The sequence below is a fragment of the Folsomia candida genome, unplaced genomic scaffold (genome assembly GCF_002217175.1).
Source record: "Folsomia candida strain VU population unplaced genomic scaffold, ASM221717v1 Fcan01_Sc004, whole genome shotgun sequence".
In the NCBI taxonomy this organism is placed as follows: domain Eukaryota; kingdom Metazoa; phylum Arthropoda; class Collembola; order Entomobryomorpha; family Isotomidae; genus Folsomia; species Folsomia candida.
Window position 1 is genome coordinate 7,663,343 of NW_019091196.1, and position 19,138 is coordinate 7,682,480.

Here is a 19,138-nt window from a genome sequence, read left to right on the forward strand (position 1 = left end):
GAGACACCCTTCACCTTCACCAAAAGCATGAATTGTGAAGAACTTAAAGGCTCATTAATCATTAAATCATCAGTAAATGATGTTTCTCATTAGGTTAAAGGGTACCAATTAGATTCGTCCGGGTTTTCATTTCGAGGGGTCATTGACATTGCACCCATTTTCAGGAAAATTTTATTCGGACTCGGGGTACAGTTGGTCGATTTGGTGGGTCGGCTGCTCCGCTCTCTCCGTGTCCGTCGTAGTTTTTAATTTTTTTGAAAAATTAAATTTCGAAAAAGTAATTTTCCGATTCCAAATTTATCAATAGAATTCAATTCATTTTTAAAAGGACATTGTCAACCCTAGCTTGAAGATGGATAAAGAGAATCGAGGTGTTGTTCTAACTTCGTCCAACAAGAAGAATAACGACAAGAGGAGAAGCCATGATCAATTTCTTGCCTTGTTAAGGGCTATGCCGGTGGATTGCGACCCCATAGAATACCTTATAGACTTGAAGAAGTCGTTCCTTAAAGGGGTAAGAAATATGTATTTAAATATGTTAATACAAGAGAGAAATAGATTTAGGATTAACTGTGTGTATGAATGTATAGACTATGGAAGACGCCTCGACGAGGAAACTAATGAAGGACCAACTGATATTCGTGACCCACATATCCCGATTACAACAACAATTAATTTGGCCTGTGAAAAGGTTTGGACAAAGATCTTCTTCTGCGCCAAGCACGCCATTTAAGAAGCGGAAAAAGAATTCGGTTGACAGTAACGATGGTTCGAGGGAAAGAGAACAATGTGAATCTAGCAGTGAAATGATAAGCACTTGGGACGAGGTGAAGCAAATGTCCAGGTTGGAGTGTGTCCACGTTCATCTGGTTGCAGCTATGCAATATATTCATGACCAGCAAATTGTGAAGATGGGCATGGAGCAGAATTGGCGTAAAGGTCCACGAGAACCATTTCAACTGATTCGGACGTTAATAAAGAACACGGGAGAGCTCATGGACATGCTGACGCCAGATATGGAGGAGAGATACTGGAAAACGGTGCCTCAAGCGGGGGAAGCTGCGGCAGAAATATTTTTAGTTTTTCATGAGTATCACGGTTTTAACGAATTGTTCACCTTAAAGCAAACTGGACTAGAATTCTTGATGGAAAAATCTATCAATTTCATGGTACAAAATTGTAAAGCTGACGTGAGTAAATCTCGTTAAGTCTTTATTTTAAGTACAGTTTAATTTACGTTTTGTTATTTTAACAGCATTTCACCGCTTTTCAACGGAAAAACATTATAGAAGAAATGATACAGGGCTTCAAATCAGTTGCAATTCGACACTTGATATTAGAAAAGTTGGTTGCCGGAGTTTACTACTTTATTAAGCGCATTGGAAAATCGGTGGATCAGATGGAACCAAAAGTGATGAACTTTTCTGATATAACGGGCTCATTTAATTTTTTACAACTCATTGAGTATATTTTGATGACCACACAAAAGACGCCATGGATTGAAGTGAGTATATTTATTTTGCAGAACTTGAAAACAGGAAAAAATGATTTAATTATTGAAATGTAGGAAGCACTCTGGGAAAAATTTTGCCAACTCGAGGATAAAGCGATGCATAAGATCAAATTGGCAAATATTTTAATTCTGGTCAGCCGACAAGTTAACCTTGCCAAACGGTTTGTAAAATTTACTGATGCTACTAGTTCAGAAGATGAGTCTCAAGATTAATTTAGTTCGATATTTCAAATTGTGCAAATATTTGATATTAGTGTTTTTAATACTATTTTAAAATTCGAGATGTTTCCAGCTTTTTTCCAATGTTTTACCACTTGGTTTAAGTTTTTGTCAGTTCATTCATAATGTGTCAATAGAATTGGTACGTACATGTTGATGTCGTATAATAAAGTGTACTGTGGTTACTTTCATTGCAATAGAATGAAAACTGGTAAAGTACAAGTGGTTAGGATTTCCGGTTAAGTCATTTAAATTAGAAACCACATGTATGTATTATTTATGTCTAATATGTAATATGCTATTTTATGATGGACAGTCAATTCCCATTAACATTGCCGATTTATTATCAATTCCATGAATGTATACAACTGACTCTTACTGATTTACATAATAGTCGTCCGCCCTCCCAACACGACTTTTAATATAATTGTATTGATTTTTGAGGAATCCGTGAACTTTTTTGTACCAGGGCTTATGCTGTTGGCGTTCGGTGGTCACGTCAATTTCATTATCTTCCTCTCGCTCCTTGCCATACCAAGATCCACTCCCTTTTCCTCCTTGATAAGAATCTTGCTGGCCGACGTCTTCAAATCCACTATTCTGCGACGACTGACCTTCATCTCCTATATCGTTGGATTCAGTATCAGCGGGAGGAAGAGAGGATGATTCTTCACCGACAAAACCGTTGTTACCCGATATCCCAAAATTGTCCTGCCCCTCTTGCAGCTTATCCTTATCCAATGGGGGGATGTTATCATCCTGACCCTGCACCTGGCTTTCTTGCTCAAATTCGTCCTCATCCCCAGGGAATTTTGGGAAAATTCCGGCATCTTGTTGGCTTTGTTCGGCTTGTCCACCATTCCCATCCCCAATTGCTCGTTTGTAATGCTGAAATAATTTTTTGATTATCAACGTCACATTTGATTCCCTATTTTGATATATAATTTTATAAGTACATCATCAGAACCCCCGACTCCAGTGTATTGAATCCATCGTTTGTCAACGTGTCTGGCATCCGCTCCCAAAACTGCGATGGCACAAATGACAATTGCCAGTAAGAATTTGTAAATGCTGAAGAATGACATGGTGTCGTGCTAAATAGGAAAATTTTCAACTTGAATGTGACCTCCTAGTCCCAGATCCACCGAGTGACTGCTGAATCCGGCAAAAATTTCCACAATAGAAAATTCTGAAAATTAGGCTGGGCAGAAGATAACCGATGCAACCAAATAACCGCAATAATTAGTCAGCTTATTGACGGGATTATTGACAGGATGTGGACTAGTCTTTTCATCAGTCATCAGTAATTGATGTTTTTAATGCAACCACAATTATAAAGTGGACAAATTGCAACTCCGATTGACAATTAAAAACATAAAGGGTAATTTAAGCTTATGTATTTATTTAAACAGCGACTGGAATCACGAACTTTTTTTCCATGTCCATTCCTGAACATTTTTTGAAGGTCCCTGTGCCGGCTTTTGGTTAGTCAGGTTAGGCACACCCGTAGCAGACTTTTCCGCATTATCGGCGACCTTATCTTTAATATTTCCATCATCTTGGGGTTGACTGTAGAGGAGATCACTGCATTGGTGGAATAAAGAATGACATTAAATTTCAAGACAAATTGACACCGAATAACAAAATTTATTGAACCCACTTGCTGTCCACGCTAGTTTTCTTGTCTTTTTTTATCGCCACGAGGACGTTGTGCGACGCCTGTTTCTCAACCTCCCATCGAGCCTTGTCTTTCATTCGTTTACAGCAAAAAGGGATCATCACAAGCAGGGATGCTATCATGCGTGCTTTGAGCAAGTCTATACTCTGTGACTTGAACAATTTTAGTCTGGCTTGTCCTTGCCAACTTTTGTGTTCGCGAATTAAGCTAAACATTTAAAACATATTTATACGATTTTAAATAAAAGTCAGTACAAAAAATGTATTACATTTCGTACATTTGCGTTAAATAGTTGAGATTGAACATAATCAAGAGATGAAATGCGAGGTAGATGAGGGGATATGTGGTCCAGTCTCGAATATGGTTTCCACGCTCCAGCGTCAGCACAGTAACACAGGTCTATTAATTAGATGAATTTTTGGGTGATGATTTTTACATAAACCAAATTGAAATAATGTAATTAGTTACATCATCATGAAGATATTTGCGCACTTGATCTAATGACTTTATCAAATCTTCTGGAGAATTTTTCCCCACTGTCAATGCTTTCAAGGCCGTTTTACAAGGGTGCCAAAGGTCAGCTAAGCAGCACGAGTCAGGAATTGTATGGTCTGGAAGGTACAACCAGTCCGTCACATTTTCGACACCACAGCACCTCATCTGCATAATAATACATAAGAAATGTAATGAGGAGTTAACTAATATGACAGGTTGGCCAACCGTTTTCTGCATGTCGTGCCAGATCGTAGGCTTGATATGTGGCCACGATCCCTTGAGATACATGGGGTCCTGAGAATGTAAACCTGCCGCTTCGAAGAGACGATAGTACGTTGGAACCGTAGGTCTCTCCAAGTTTCCTCTCGCCGTGATGCTGGAGCAGAGACACATGGTCACGATGGCCCACATAAAGTGGGGGATCTGCATGCATCCATAAAAAAGTAAAATAGTCAGTTTAAGTTCAATTTAATTCATGTATTTCTTTCTGGAAAGCATTAGTGTACCAGATGCAATAAGAATTGAATATTGAAAGCTAAAGCTAACAAGCCACAAATTCCCCCCAACGTGGTTAGTGACGCTCCAATGAGTAAGTAGAGTGCAGAATGGTCACTAAAGTTTCGATCCAGGAGGACGTACGTTAGTGCGAGTGATTTTGTGTACCGCAATACTGCGACTTGAATGACACCGACGAGTCCCCATATCTATGATAATCGATATGTATACATTTTTCCAATTTTTGTGTGCATATCATACTTTTGACTTATAGTTTTCAAAAAATGCCTACAATTTGAAAGAAGCACATGATAATGAATCCATACGGAACATATAAAGGATCGCTTGTTGGATTGGCAGTGTGGAAAATATCAGTTTCAATTTCAAGTCCGGGGGGATTTTTCTGCTCTTCTTCATCATCCTCGGATAAGGGTTTAATTTCTTCCTCACTGACGATCTCGGCGAAAAAAGAGGTGGCAGTTCTGCTTGGCTCCTCCACCAGAAACTCGTCATCGTCAACGGGAAACTTTTGCATCGTCTTTAACTTTCGGGGAGTAAGAAGGGACTGGCCATGTGGTGTACCTTTAGTACCACCGCCACCTCCACCTCCACCCCCACCGACATTGCTGTTCGGTTCATTGCTGTACGTTTGTGTCCCATGGGCTTGTAAATTGTGCTTCGTCACGGCAGGGTATGACTGGCTTTTGGGAGGCAAGCGTTGTTTCGAGACTGGGGGAGCAGCTGGTGTTTTTGGGGGCAATATTTCACTCCTGGTGTTTTCCGATTCGGGGCTGACACGTTGTTGAGAACTTTTTGAGAATGGCCACACCCAGCCCCACCAGTGTTTAGATGGATTTGTCGGAGCATCAGACATGGTCACTTTTTAAGCAGCTTTGCAATATTCGTAAAAACATTATTTTTATATGAGCTCCCCATCGGATCTTTTTTATTGGAATAAACTGACATTCCAACAACAAAAAGAAACGTCGTCAAGTACACTCTAAAATCACTTCCTTAAAAATTTTAACGGACCGACATATTTTTCAATTGATCTGAAAATTCATACCGTATCGAATTTTACCATATAAAATTGACCAAACTACATTAAATCATCGCCATGTTTTGGAAGAAGAATAAAACTAGTAAGGAAACGGCACCAAAGGCAGAGACCCCAAAAAATAATGACGCCGTCCCTCCTCCCCCACAATCCAAAGGCCCCAGTCCCATCGATAACGCCAAAACCTCCCCCACCGGAAGTATGATGGGCCCCGTGCTGGCCATTGGCAAGTGGACTCACCGCGCTCAAACTGCGAGACAAAGCATGCTAGCGACCAAGCCGAAAATCGCGTTCATGCCAGACATGGGAATCACGTATGAAATGTTGGAGCTGGAGGAACACTTGGAGCATGCACATCACCGCGTTTCTTTCGAGCATCACAAGAGGCGTGAATCTCAAGCTGTTGGGACCCCACTCGCGGCGGCACCAGCGACAACAGCGAGCACTTCGGTGGCACAACAGGCATGCGAAATTATTATTAGGAGGCACTTTCAGCATCGATTTGTAATGAAAATTTTTCAAACAATTAATTTACAGAAGCCACAGCAGCAGCCACAAGCGCAACAAAAACCGCAAGGAGGGGGCGACGCGGGGAAAAAGAATGTCGAATTCACCTTCAACTCGAGACCGTTTCGTGCGCACATGGTGGACATTGAAAAGCGGAGGATGAGGAAATTCATCGATATTATGAATTCACCTGATGAAGTGTATCCCCCTTCGGAGAAGGATTTGAGGGTGCCTTTTTCGCCACAGGGGACGCTCATTTTTCATATTTTGGAGTTGTCGAAACTTGCAATTAATGATGCATGTAAGCACTAAATAAATGTATGCATCCTCAGTTTAATCAACTTTATGTGTATGTACACTAAAATTACTAGAATTTTATTGTACTTCAGCCACCCCTAGTTCCCTTCCTGTCTCATTTTATTGTGTGTTAAGCATCGGTCCACTGAAAAGGACGTCTAAAATTGTGCATTCCAGTACATCGAAAAGGATTCGAGTCGACTACACGGCACATTTCTCGATTGAGGTACAAGTTAGTAACGCTAGACTGGCTCTATTAAAAAGCTGATTTACATATCTATGCAGATCCCCGAGTGGAGAGAAAGTCCTCTAAATCGCTTCGTCGTAGAACTCTGGAGTTATCAAGACCCTGAAATGCATTACATTATCGGAATGACGGAAATTCATACGTACGAATTTATACGAAAGCAGCATTCTGTCGAAGAGTTTAAATTGTGGTCAGATGGGATCAACGTGGGTAAAATGTATTGCGAGTATTCTTTCTCCTACGGATATTTTGGGTATGGTCACAGCAATTATCTCAAGAACCCGAAGAATCCCATAATGGAGACAGGTGTGTATTTTCACGTGAAACATAAAATTTATAATTTACATTTAATTAATATTCATAATTCGTTGGTTTCTACTCAGCATGTCACTCAGTGTATCCACGCATCAAGATTGAGCCTGGCGACCTCGTCGACAAAGTTTATCGCGTCCGAATGCCAGAACAATTGAAAGTTTTTACGTTCAATTCCCTCATTCTGGACGTTAGCGAAGCCGTCGATACTGATGCGACACGATTGAGGAAGCGACGACTCGAGAATACTCCCACGAAACCCATCATCGTTGAACAGGTCTCATTTGAAGAGGACAAACCTGTCCATTGCAAACTCCACATGAACATTTACCAAAAAGAGATTCAGGTAAATAAATAAACAAAAACTACTCTGAAATTTAGAAAGGCCAATAAGTAAGAAATAATTCAAAAATATAATTTCCAGCCAGATTTTAACGACACGTATGGCGAATTTATCTGTCTTCAAACTCGCAAGACGAGGTTGGACTATCTAAGCAGTCTCGTGCAGGGGAGGATGCGTGATCTTTACGAGGACGAGGCGGGGGTCCTATTTCGACCCCTAAAGGACAAGGAGGCAGACAAAATACAAAAATCTGAGATCAATCATCCCGGTTATTTGGTCCACCCGACGAGGCTGCCTTGCACAACGTCGCTCGGGACGCCACAGTTGACCAAAGAGGATGAAGAATTCCAGGACAGTTTCCCCTCTCTGAGAAGAGGTCAAGGATATCTTGCCATGTTATTTGGCTTCCAGAAGAGGCCGGAACCTTCTGAATTTCTTAATGATATGGATGACCCGCTATATAAAAGCGCGAGTGTCGGTGCGAGGCGCTTTGGGTGTTTTAGGTGGCTCAGGAGGCTGTTTTTGTGCATTTTGGCGTATTGCAATCTCGTTTTCAACTTTGTATTTCCTGAAGTTCGGAAACCTCCTCCGGTGATTACTCAAAAAAATCCACAAATTCTAGTTAAATATCTGATAAGAATCTTTCGTTTTCCTCTCAAGGTTCCAGAAATCTCAGTCACGACCCCCACCCCGCCCGGTTCTACGACCAAGGTGTTCACCTACTTCGCTAAAGACTCCAAAGACCTAGGTTCTAGCAAATTGAGCAAGCTGCAAGCCCAAACTGAAGTCCTGATCCAACTAGCCGAACGACCCACGGCTGACGTCGGTGCAAGTGACACGGCGTCATCCTCCTCAGAAGAGGAACCAATGCAGCTAACGAAGGCGGAGATGCTTAAAAGGGGGCAGCGCGATATTAAAAAGTCATTCGCTCCTCCTTTTAGTCAGGCCAATAAACCTACGACGGCCGGCAGTAATTCAACCATCATGACTGATTCGACAGCGCCTCCTCCTAATCCGTTACTTGTTAAGATGAATTTTCCTCCAATTGCGCCGGATTTTACGGGTCCTGGAGGTCATTTTAAGAGGGGGATTAATCAGCCTCTTTTGTAAAATTTTGGCAATTTACACTGCTTGTTCTTCATAATGATACGCTGATGACGATACAAAGTGATACATAAATAGTGAACAAATTAATTAGCATAAATCTCGACTCATTGAGTATGTTCTAAACATTTTATTTATTCATTGTTGTACATTTAAATCCATTCAGTAGTCCAACAAAAATGCAAATTCCTGAAGCTCGTTCAATAATTTGGTAATTGAAGTAGGCAATTCTAAAGTCTATCTCAGACCATGCAAAACACAGTAGCAAAATACAAACACATAATTTAAATTGGGCAAAGTTATGAGAAAGATTAGTCAATAATTAAGTGCTTAATATTATACACCACACTATCACAGTCTATCTGCTACACCTACTTTCACCTCCGTGAAAATGTTGCAGCATACATAAAATAAAATACTTTTTTCTGGTCATCGCATGAGCAAATAGTATCAATACTTAAGATAAGTCTATTTATCTACTTCTTCCTAATTCCAACGCAGTCTTCGCCATCATAATTTTTCGTGATCGTGTTATACGCACACTCTTTCGGGACAGGTTTCCCCTCCGTAGATTTCAGCAGCTCTAACGTGGCAGTCGTTTGGACGGCAATGTCTTCCGAACCTTGGCTGAGTTGCTGTTGCTGCTTTTGACGTCTGCGGGATTTACGTCTTTTGGCACGATACGCTTCAAGCTCTACTTCATCCTGGGGGGAGAGTGGGGGCTGGTTTGCAAATTCGGACTCGTAAGGTTCCTCTGGAAATGGGGCGAGGTGGTTTGGATTGTACCCGTTTTCAGGCTCGAATCCTGGTGGGGGTGGACCTTGGCCGGGGGGAAATGGGGGAAGAAATCCGTTGGGACCTTGAGGAGGTAATTGGTGTTGTTGAGGATTGAATTGGAATTGTTGGGGAAATTGAGACTGACCTTGGGTAGGAAATTGGGGCTGACCTTGTGGAGGAAACTGAGACTGACCTTGGGGAGGAAATTGGGGCTGCTGCGGCTGTTGTGGAAGGAAATTATTCGGTTGGAAACCTTGTTGGGGGGTGGGTTGCGTGTACTGGGGGGCATACTGAGGAGAAATAGGTTGTTGTGCTTGCAATTGTGGAAGTGCAGGCTGGGTCTGAACCTGATTGTAAGCTTGGATTTGTTGATCATTATTGCTATAAATTATTTGACCTCCGGTATTCCCCGGAAATGAAATTTCTGGCTGCTGTTGCTGCTGTTGGTGGTGGTACTGATACTGATAGGACACATCACCCTCGGAGGAGAGAGAGTTGGAGGTAAGTGGGGAAAGATACTGGTGAACATTTTGGATTGATGGGTCAAGCACGGCAATTCCGACGGGGCCTTTAATTGGAGGATGTTGGTATTGTGGTTGGCTTGTTTCGACATGATATTGAGCAGTGGTTTGTGTGGGTGGCGAAAATATTTGTTGTCCGTCGTAGTCGTAATTATTGCCTAGATTTCCAGAAACGGAACGACCCACGCAAACTTCGGGGGAAGGTGGAGGAGGAGGAGGAGGAGAAGGAAGGGCTTGAGTATTTTTAGGAGGATGGAAAGGTTTGGTAGTTTTGAAATTGGGTGTGGCCGTGGTGCCGGCGGGGGTAGGATAGACTTGATTCCCTTGAATCAAGTGCTGAATACTGTTTGGGAATGAAGTAGGAGTACTCTGAGTGACTCGGAGGCGATGATTTGGGTTTGAAATATACTGTGATTGCTGATTGTTGTGCTGGTTGAAATGGGCTGGGGGGCTGGTGGGACTTTGTTGATTAATTAGACGGTGAAACTGTTGGAGCTGGTTGTACTGCAATTGTTGTTGCTGATTCTGGTACTGTAGTTGTTGTTGCTGATTCTGATTCTGGTACTGGGGTTGTTGTTGTTGACCGTGGTATTGAGGCTGATATTGAATCGGGACTTGCTGAGGTTGGAACTGCAAAGTCGTTGGAGCAGTTGGCGTTGGTCTAACGGGAACCTGAAATGATTTTCCGTGGACCTGTTGAAAATTTTGGTGTTGTTGGGGATGGAAAAAGTTGTTCTGTGGAGAAGAAGTTGGTCGGTTTAAGCGAGGTCGGCTCACTTTCTGTGCATCTTCAGGGTTGACGGTTGCAACGCTGGACAAATAAGTGACCTACGGGAATAGTTTGTCATATAATTTAATTTGTTCAATTATTAATGGATCATTTAAGGAATTATAGCTAAGCCTTACCCGAGTGACGGTGGGATTTTGCTGATTCTGATTTTGCTGAAATGGGAAGCTGGAAGGTGTCGGATTATAAAGGAATTGTTGCTGATTGTTTTGTGGAAAGTTAAGCGGATGTCCTTTCGGTGTCACTTTCACATTGACGTTATGAGGTAAAGTGTTCAATGTTCCCGTGGGGTATGAGACAGATTGCTGATAATTATTTACGATGGTCTGCATAAAAGGATATTTTCGTGTAAGTTTTGATTATCCCAAAAAATTCATTCCGATATTTTCATATATGTAAATAATAACACCTTTAAACTATTCGGCGTCCTTTGGTAGTACGATTGCACACTGCTGGTAAGTCCTCCATTGAACACGAAAGGATTTGCGGTTCCAATATTCTGCAATTGGATAGTCAAAACTTTAACATGCTGCCTTATTAAAATTTTTATTTTTCAGAATTGACTCATGCATGGTACAATGAAAGCTCAATATTTTACACAATTATTGCTGCCTTATTAAAGTTATGGAGAATGAACACTTGTCTATTTTAATACCCGGATTTTGCATGTACATAGATATTTACATATTTAAAATCAAAATCCTAATTATGGGCAGTCATAAGCAAAAAATAAATATTCCCCATAACATGATAAGATCAACCCGGATATCTTAAAAAAAATGCTGGCGTGTGGGCAAGGAAGTATACGTACACATATCAGACATGTATTGGTGTCACACTATTTCTATATGGATCACTTTTTAGCCCTGGGCAAAATTATGACTGCAAAAAATCGGTCTCTTACTTGAATCCTGCTTTGGGGCTGCTGGAGTGACGCCACGCTGGTTAGCACTGTGGATGCCACATCTTGTCCATCTTGGTCTTGGTATGCAGATTGCTGCGGAACTGAAGCCGGATATTGTTCTCCCACCACAACCCCCCCACCGTTCACGTTGTCCAAGATATTCCCCAAAATAAGCACCAACATCACCACAAACAGTTTACTTACTTCCATTTTAATTCCTCTGGTGGAAAATTTCTCGACAAGAAATCACCCCAACGAACCAAATCTCTTCTCAAAGTCTCAACCAAAATGAGACTCGACGATCCAATAACTTGACTTATATCGGCATTTACTCGCGTAAAAATACTGATTTGTTTTCAATTACGTTCCGACAAAATTAAAACTCTTAACAAATTAAGGAGCGATTATATTTATCCTCATTTCGTAACCTACACTTTCTGGAATCTCACTTGTTAACACTTTTATTTTCACACCCTTCAACCTTTAAAAATGACGAGATTGGATTGGATACACATACGCAAACAGAACACTAAAATTAATTTGTTGCGAAATTCACAGAAACTTGCAACAAATAAAGTAATGGGCAACTCTAGCCGTTAGTTTAGTTGATAATTAAGTTCATAATAAGTGATGATTGCTATGAGCGTGCCTTGCTCGCTTGCTTTGCTTTGTTTGTCGTAAACTAAAAGTAAAAGGATCACATTTACTTGAGAAGCCACCGAGACCACGCCAAGATCAAGAGAGAGAGAGACACCTTCGTTAAGAAATAGATAACATAAACTGATGAAGGAGGCTCAACAGTTTTATATATATTACGAATTAGCGGCCCAGCTCTACCTGAATATTGACTAATGTCCACTATATAGTTTCTGCACATTGAGATCACACAGGCAAGAAACCAACACCCAAGAAACAACGCCACGCCACGCGAATAATGGTTAGTTTTGGTAAAGAACGACAGCAATCTCAAATGGAGGCATGGGAAAGATCATGCACTTTCTGCACTATGTGAGATGGATGATTCAGCCAAAATGAGACGGACAAGACATCAATGTCTCTATTATCATGGTGCGATGCTCATTGGCAATGGGTTGTTGGTAACAATAGGAACTAATCCATTGTTGATAGATACACAGGTATGTAGAGTAATTGCGACTGCCATGCTGGTTTTCTGGCGTGGAAAATTCCATCATCGATCGGTGTGATGAGCTTGCGTAACAATTTGTCATAACGATTGGTAGATCCTGATCCTGTTTCTTCCGTGGCGTCATAAAATTGTTCCGGAATTTACACGTGTGTAATAACCCAGACATATGTCTGACGATTGTTAAAATGCCGTTTACACAAAAAATGCATCCCTTCTTCCAAGTCGAATTCTGACTGACATTGACTCCAATCTAACATTCGGAAGGAACATAAAAAAAGAGGATCCCTTTTTTACCAATATTTTTTCTGCGTCGTGATTACCGTTGTGTGCCGAAGGGGAGAGAAAGATATGAGGTACGAGATATCTACTCGTAAATACAATTGATGAGTGGTGATCCCCATCCGTTTTACTTTACGCAATAATAATTACTCCAAAAACAACTCACAGATTTGGCATACATTAGTGAACCTAAACTGCGTTTAGTAAATACTTTTCTGTGGTGTGCCCAGCATTCCGTGACACTCATTCACCTATTGTTGTCGAAATGAAAGAAAAATGCAGGATGTAACAAAGGACTTGGCTGAAGATAAAGGGCACACGCTATGTAACTTAATTTTTACTTAATTCGCTTCTATTAGAAGTTTGAAATTATTTTTTTTCCTGCACGACATCATCGAGTGGTCTAAAGTTTCTTGATAGATTCGTGTGTAAGCAAATTGAACGAATTTGTTCATCCGTATCAAATTAGGATGGAATAACCAATAAATTCCTTGTGTGAAGGTTGGTCGGTGGTTCTCATTATTTCCTTGAGATGCTGAGTTGTATATTGATTTACTATAATAAAATTCGTGGCATTGAAGTTTAGCCAAGAAAATGGTATTTTCTGTGCAATGCAAATAATCTATTTTTGCCAATGGATGAAATTATATGTATTTAAGTGTAGATATGTCAGTGTATAGTTATTTATTTATTGGATTGATCCAGTCTGGTTCCACCCAGTTTTGCATGTTTTTTTGTTATCCTGCGTATGAAACTGTATAATTATTTACGAGGTAGGAGTAGGAAAACCACCTGGTGAAAAGTTATTTTAGAACTGTTGCTACTCCCTTGTGTGTGTGTGTACATACAGCAGACACCAATTATAAATTGTGGACTTGAAAATAATTGTTTGAGCCTGGATAATTAAAGAATAATGGCAAATTGGGCTTGCATATTGCATGTGCGGAATGAGACCCCAGGGTAAAATTAATACCATTGCCATACCTGCCCTTAAACTAAATATTGTTCAATACCAATAATTGTTCAACAGTATATGATCGAGGAAGGAAATTTTAAGGGACAACATGCAATATTGGTATTGGGGAACCATATTGGGATCGATGGCTGAAATTTACTTGCTAATAATTTTGGCAAATGTTTCATTTTTGCGAAAGGAGATAAATAATAATGATAAGCTTTGTCCATTCGTCCGCCCGATTTATAATGGATTATTTTCCTATGTGCACAGACATTATTACGTCAATTTCTTGATTCTATCGTGTAGTTTTACGAGTAATGTTTGAATTATAAAGTAACTTCTTTGAAGGACCAAAGTTGGGTTGGGTCGTTTTCTTTTTGTGGTTGGTTTTGTTATGTAGAGAGAGATACACGGCTCGATTTTTGTTTATTAACTAACTTTACGTATGTAGTCAAAGTGTGTAACTCGCTCAGAGTTAGTTGATTAGCACGAATTGTTCAGGAATGGAAATGGAGAAGCAGACAGCTAGAGAATTATTTTGTTGAATGATTGAGCATAATGGAGTCGAATTTGATTATTCATTTGATCTTTCTTAACGTTGTATTTGGTTAGTTTACTTAAAGGAATGCAAAAGATGTGTCTCAGATTCTCTAAATTATTAAATACTTTGATATTTATCCGGAAATTGTTATTTATCGACATAATTAAGTTATGAATGAGCTTAATTGTGGGATAAATTGAGACGAAAAAATTTTGGCCTAAATTTTTGGGCTGCATATTTTACACACAAAACAATTTTTTTCAATCCAGCCAACAATGGATCTGTCTGAAATAATCTAATTTCTCCAAAAGTTATGCATGATTTATAATCTAATGAATTACACGTGATCTTCTTTCTTGCATATGGCAATCTAAATTATTAATCGATCCCTTTATATGACAAAACTGATCGTAAATAACTCAAAATTTTATTAGCTTATTTGTCTTGAGGATCATATCAGGAGTTCGTGATCATATCTGTAACGGTTTCTTGCGCATTATTATTTATCTATTTTTTATATAAATAAGGCCTGACTTCCTAGATATGCCCAAAAATGTGATGTAGAGCACTTTTCTATTTGTTATCAATTCCATCATGGTCGTCCTGAGTATAAAAAATCACTCATAATGGAATTAGAATGAGACATTTAAGGTTAAATCTGGTGAAACCATAAACCTTATTTATTTTTATCTCCACATAAAAATGTACATGTTATCGTCACAATAATGACCAATAATATTTTCAGGAGCATTTGCATTAATCATGATATTGACACCATTACTCTAGTTTCTTAAAATAGAGCGAAGGGATGAAAGCGCTAATTTGTGTAAGTTGTTGTAAACTGGTGTTATTTTAAGGGTGCTTGTTTATTTGACCAGTAATAAACAGATGCATAACTGGGTCACCTTCAACTTCACACCCTCCACAAAAGAGCAAGTCTCAATAAGACAACTTCATTCGTTGAATGATCCTTTATTACACTGCAATTTGTAATTGATCATCTGTACCCTTTTTGTCACAGAGGTAACAAGAAAACAAAAGTGGAAATGCATATTATGTGAAGTAATATGCCTACACACGCCCTTCTGACTGAGATCTCAGATTATTGAGACATTTAATTACAGAATGAATGAAGTTACATATGCGGTTGAAAAATTAACCAGTTCTTTCCATTAATGTTGACAATTATAGGCACGATTAAATAAAAATACAAGAAACAGGTGCACCTGGTTTAATTGTTTGTTGGAACTGAAACTGTATAAGCTGCCAGGCCACGCCTGGATTATTTCGAATTTTATACAATACGCAAGCAAACTATTTCAAAATCTGTGTAGTTTTGTTACGGTCTGTGAACTTCTGTCGTTTCAAAAAAGAAATCAATTTTCGATGGTCTCACATTATTGTCCTGTATTAAAATTTATTTATTGTCGTTGTCACTTGTGTTCTCTTTACAAATAGATTTTCTGCTCGATACCAAAATTATTTAATTGTATGCAAATAAACGTCATCAATCAAAGCAATCAATAGAAAATGAAACTGGTTCACACTGGCGGATTATAGGCCTGTCACCTTCTTTTACTATAATGTGAACTTGATTGAATTATACGTATGTATATCATCTCTGATTCCCTTATTCATTGCAGATTATGTGTGGAAGCAAATAGGATTACATAACAAATGACTCCCAAGTTCGTACAATAAGAGACAGCGATCAAGTCAAGGTATGACAATTGACAACAATGCTAAAGCCGGTGACAGGATTGCTGTGTATCAGTCAGTTTGATGATATGACAGCGTCTTTCATTTCTTGTGGTGCACATTTTGTGTATAAAATGACTCGGCGAATGAAATGAGAAGAAAACCTTGACAAATGCAGTGCAGCAACTGATGAGGTTGAGATTTGCACGAGTATGAAAGAATGTAGGTATGTGCACCTTTATCATTTTCTTGAGGATGACCTGTGTTAAGAACTTGCCGATGAAGGACGCCGACTAAACCAGACTTTGGCAAACACTTTAACAAATAGAAAACTTACTGTATTTCTGTACCTCTGGACAATTTCAGGTAGTTTTTGCTCTTTGTCTCATCAAAACCTCTGACAGGATCAGGATTTACTTATATATGGTACTTCCATCCTGGCCAAAAAGTATCACAGCTAATTAATTATACTACCTTAAAATCCAGGAGTACACAAAAATAAGTCAACCGTGAAGAATTCCATTAGATATTTACGTTGAGGTTTCCTCATGATTACAATACAACTTGGCTGGATATCATATTATGGATGGACTATGCATAAATACATCATTTATATTTTTTCATCCTCCCTCAATCTATTAGCGGAACCAAAATAGGCAATAAAGATAATTGTGATACCATCTTAATCCAGAGCTCAAGCAATTATCCACAACGCATTATTATCACGTGTCCAAATTATCTCAAGTGTTCATTGTTCTGAGCTGTTTGTAATACGATCAGTTCTTTCTTGAGCAGTAATCGACACGTCGTCGTCGTATGAAATGAATGGCTGCTGAATCATGCATCATGAACTTGACTTTATCTCAAACTATTTGTAAGTAACACGCCCTGCTAATAAGCAAGTAAATCTTGAATCCTGAGCTTAAAGAAATGAACTGAACTTGAAATGGCAAAAAGTATGAGATTCAGTAGTAAATAAGTCGACAACAACGAACAAGGATCTCGTGTAATGGAAATTCTTAGCAGACAGACGTGTTTTAAGGCTCACAGAAAACTTGACGGCTAAAACATTTTATCTGCAAAATGTGTGTAATGACTGGAATGCAATGTCGTGCAAATACATGGTAAGAAGAAATTCTTAACGAATTAGAGGTCGTTTGACCATCATCAAATGTGAGTTACTGGTTGGTTGGCAATGCGATATATACCAAACCAAAAGTGTGTATAATGTGCCATTATTGCTACTTTTTATTTTGATCAAGTTCCTGATCCTGTTACGTCAGTGGTGTGAAATGAAATGAAGTCTATACAATTAATAAACTTATTAGCATAACAAACTTAATAAAATTTAGAGCACATGAATATAATGCGAGAAGGAACGAGCTGGTTTATAAGAGTTAATTAATGATGATGCTGAGTTTTTGTATGGCTGCATGATTAACAAGTTGATTTATTCCCTGTTAATTATTCAGTGATTAAATTTTTTATCTGTAGAGTACGATCTATTTTACTAGATTAATTATTCAATTATTTTAGAGTTAGTCGTGGCAATATCCGTATAAGTATTTAAGAGTTGAATTTATTGGTGGATTTGATGGTCAGCAAGCTTAATTAGAGTTACTTAAATAAGTAATTGTTCATATACGTGATGATGCATTCAAATTTATTTATAGCTTATCCTTATCAACTCCTATAAAATTTGTGACACAATATCTAAAATTGCACGTATTTCTTAACAGCATTTTTAGCAGTAGCAACAAAATGTGTGACCATTCATTACTTATTTTTTGCCATAGTTTGGAATTTGCATATTATTCCCATTCGCGTTTGGAGGAGTTCCATACGAGTATGAGTTTGAAAATGATGAGGAATATGCTTGACCATTTTGTTGAGCTTGAGATCCGGGGCCGGCTGTATAAATATAAATTAGGCGTTAATAATTGATGATATGCAAACAAAAAGGAATCAATGCAGAGACAGAGACACAAATAAAATAAAATCTGCATAATTTTCTATTGTGTATGCATCTAGATATTACATCATCATCGGTCTACGAGTGTTATCTCGTTGAATGATCACTTTGCTCATGATCAATATCTGTCAAATGTCATTATTAAATAATAACGACTTACTCATGAATGCACTCTGCTGCTGGAACTGGTAGTTTTGCATGCCTGGCGGTCCTTGTGGTGGTCCGTTTGGATATCCGGGACCAGGATATCCAAATCCTGGAGGTCCGTTTGGAAATGCTGTTCGTCAACAAATACAATTTACATTTGATTAGGAACTGAATCGTGATTATTTATCAATGATTCAAAAAAATAACCTCCAGAACTTGCAGCGAATTGATATTGGACCCCATTTTCGCCATTACACACGAAAACTGGGCAGCATGCAACCGTCGGGGTCGGACCCCCGGCGGTAGTCGTTGCATTTGACGCTTTGCACTTTTTATCCGCACTTGGTTGAAGACATTTGACCCCTTTGCAAGTAGCAGAATCCACCATTTCGTCTTTTGAAGATTTACTGGGGGCAGTATTTCCACCCTCGGTACCACTTTCGGGAGATGGGGTGGTATCGGTCTCCTCTTTTGGCTTGTCCTCGTCTTTAGGCTTTTTCTTTTTTGCTGGCTTACTATCAACAAAACTGGCGACGAGAAGTACGACACAAAGTAAAAGGAGGATTTTGTGCAGTTTCTGAAAGTTTTTCATTTTAAAGGTTTTTAAAAGATGTGTGAAAATAAGATAGATTTCTGCGTAAGACGGAGCAACAGAGCTGGTAAAGTGAATTGCCCATGAATTTGCTATAAATAAAAGTAATGGTTTCCTTCAATTCATCATTGTTTCGTTTTTATTGTAACTAAATGACGCATTACACAGTGTAATTTACACCCATTCGTCTGATGGAACATGATCGTGATTTTCTGTATGTATGTTGGTTCAAGAATTTGACTCCATACGTTCTTTCCATAAAATTTTTCATCCAACACGAAAAATTGGGAACAAGTTGGCAGTTATGCGGTACACATTTTTTTATTATGACAATAAAACTTTCTTTTACCTAGTTCTAGGTAGTGAATCCTTTGAAGAAATGAGGCTGCATTGCATAAACAAGAAGGAACCGTTATGTGCACTTGTAACGGGTCATTTAGTTTTCATTTTCCAGGAAATCTGGAGCCTGGAACTGGACTTATTGAGGAATTTCCCAAAAACTAGTTTAAGGGATTCCCTACCAATCCTTAAAGTGGCCTTGACCCTCC

General features: G+C 39.1%; 4 protein-coding genes across 5 annotated transcripts; 1 reads left to right on the forward strand and 3 right to left on the reverse strand.

Annotated features, from left to right (window-relative positions):
* Positions 1 to 122: 122 nt before the first annotated feature.
* On the forward strand, positions 123 to 1,934 carry LOC118435225. Its single transcript, XM_035850895.1, has 4 exons — positions 123 to 514; positions 591 to 1,190; positions 1,256 to 1,504; positions 1,568 to 1,934. The coding sequence occupies exons 1-4, from the start codon at positions 353 to 355 to the stop codon at positions 1,724 to 1,726; spliced, it is 1,170 nt and encodes a 389-aa protein (XP_035706788.1). The 5' UTR covers positions 123 to 352; the 3' UTR covers positions 1,727 to 1,934.
* Positions 1,935 to 2,052: 118 nt separating this feature from the next.
* On the reverse strand, positions 2,053 to 2,900 carry LOC110848812. The gene is made up of 2 exons (XM_022096135.2): positions 2,689 to 2,900; positions 2,053 to 2,620 (listed from the first exon to the last, which is right to left on the reverse strand). Exons 1-2 carry the CDS (start codon positions 2,815 to 2,817, stop codon positions 2,108 to 2,110), a joined length of 642 nt encoding a protein of 213 aa, XP_021951827.1. The 5' UTR covers positions 2,818 to 2,900; the 3' UTR covers positions 2,053 to 2,107.
* A 5,477-nt stretch (positions 2,901 to 8,377) lies between these two features.
* Positions 8,378 to 12,063, reverse strand: LOC110849043 (transcription factor SPT20 homolog). Of its 2 annotated transcripts, XM_022096418.2 has the most exons (5): positions 11,257 to 12,063; positions 10,762 to 10,851; positions 10,472 to 10,678; positions 9,190 to 10,393; positions 8,378 to 9,126 (listed from the first exon to the last, which is right to left on the reverse strand). In XM_022096418.2, exons 1-5 carry the CDS (start codon positions 11,464 to 11,466, stop codon positions 8,744 to 8,746), a joined length of 2,094 nt encoding a protein of 697 aa, XP_021952110.2. In that variant the 5' UTR covers positions 11,467 to 12,063; the 3' UTR covers positions 8,378 to 8,743. The 2 variants fall into 2 exon arrangements, with proteins under 2 accessions (XP_021952110.2, XP_035707146.1); XM_035851253.1 differs by having other exon boundaries at positions 8,378 to 10,393; positions 11,257 to 12,062.
* A 5,221-nt stretch (positions 12,064 to 17,284) lies between these two features.
* LOC118435319 lies at positions 17,285 to 19,133 on the reverse strand. Its single transcript, XM_035851225.1, has 3 exons — positions 18,206 to 19,133; positions 18,012 to 18,128; positions 17,285 to 17,790 (listed from the first exon to the last, which is right to left on the reverse strand). Exons 1-3 carry the CDS (start codon positions 18,588 to 18,590, stop codon positions 17,660 to 17,662), a joined length of 633 nt encoding a protein of 210 aa, XP_035707118.1. The 5' UTR covers positions 18,591 to 19,133; the 3' UTR covers positions 17,285 to 17,659.
* Positions 19,134 to 19,138: the final 5 nt, after the last annotated feature.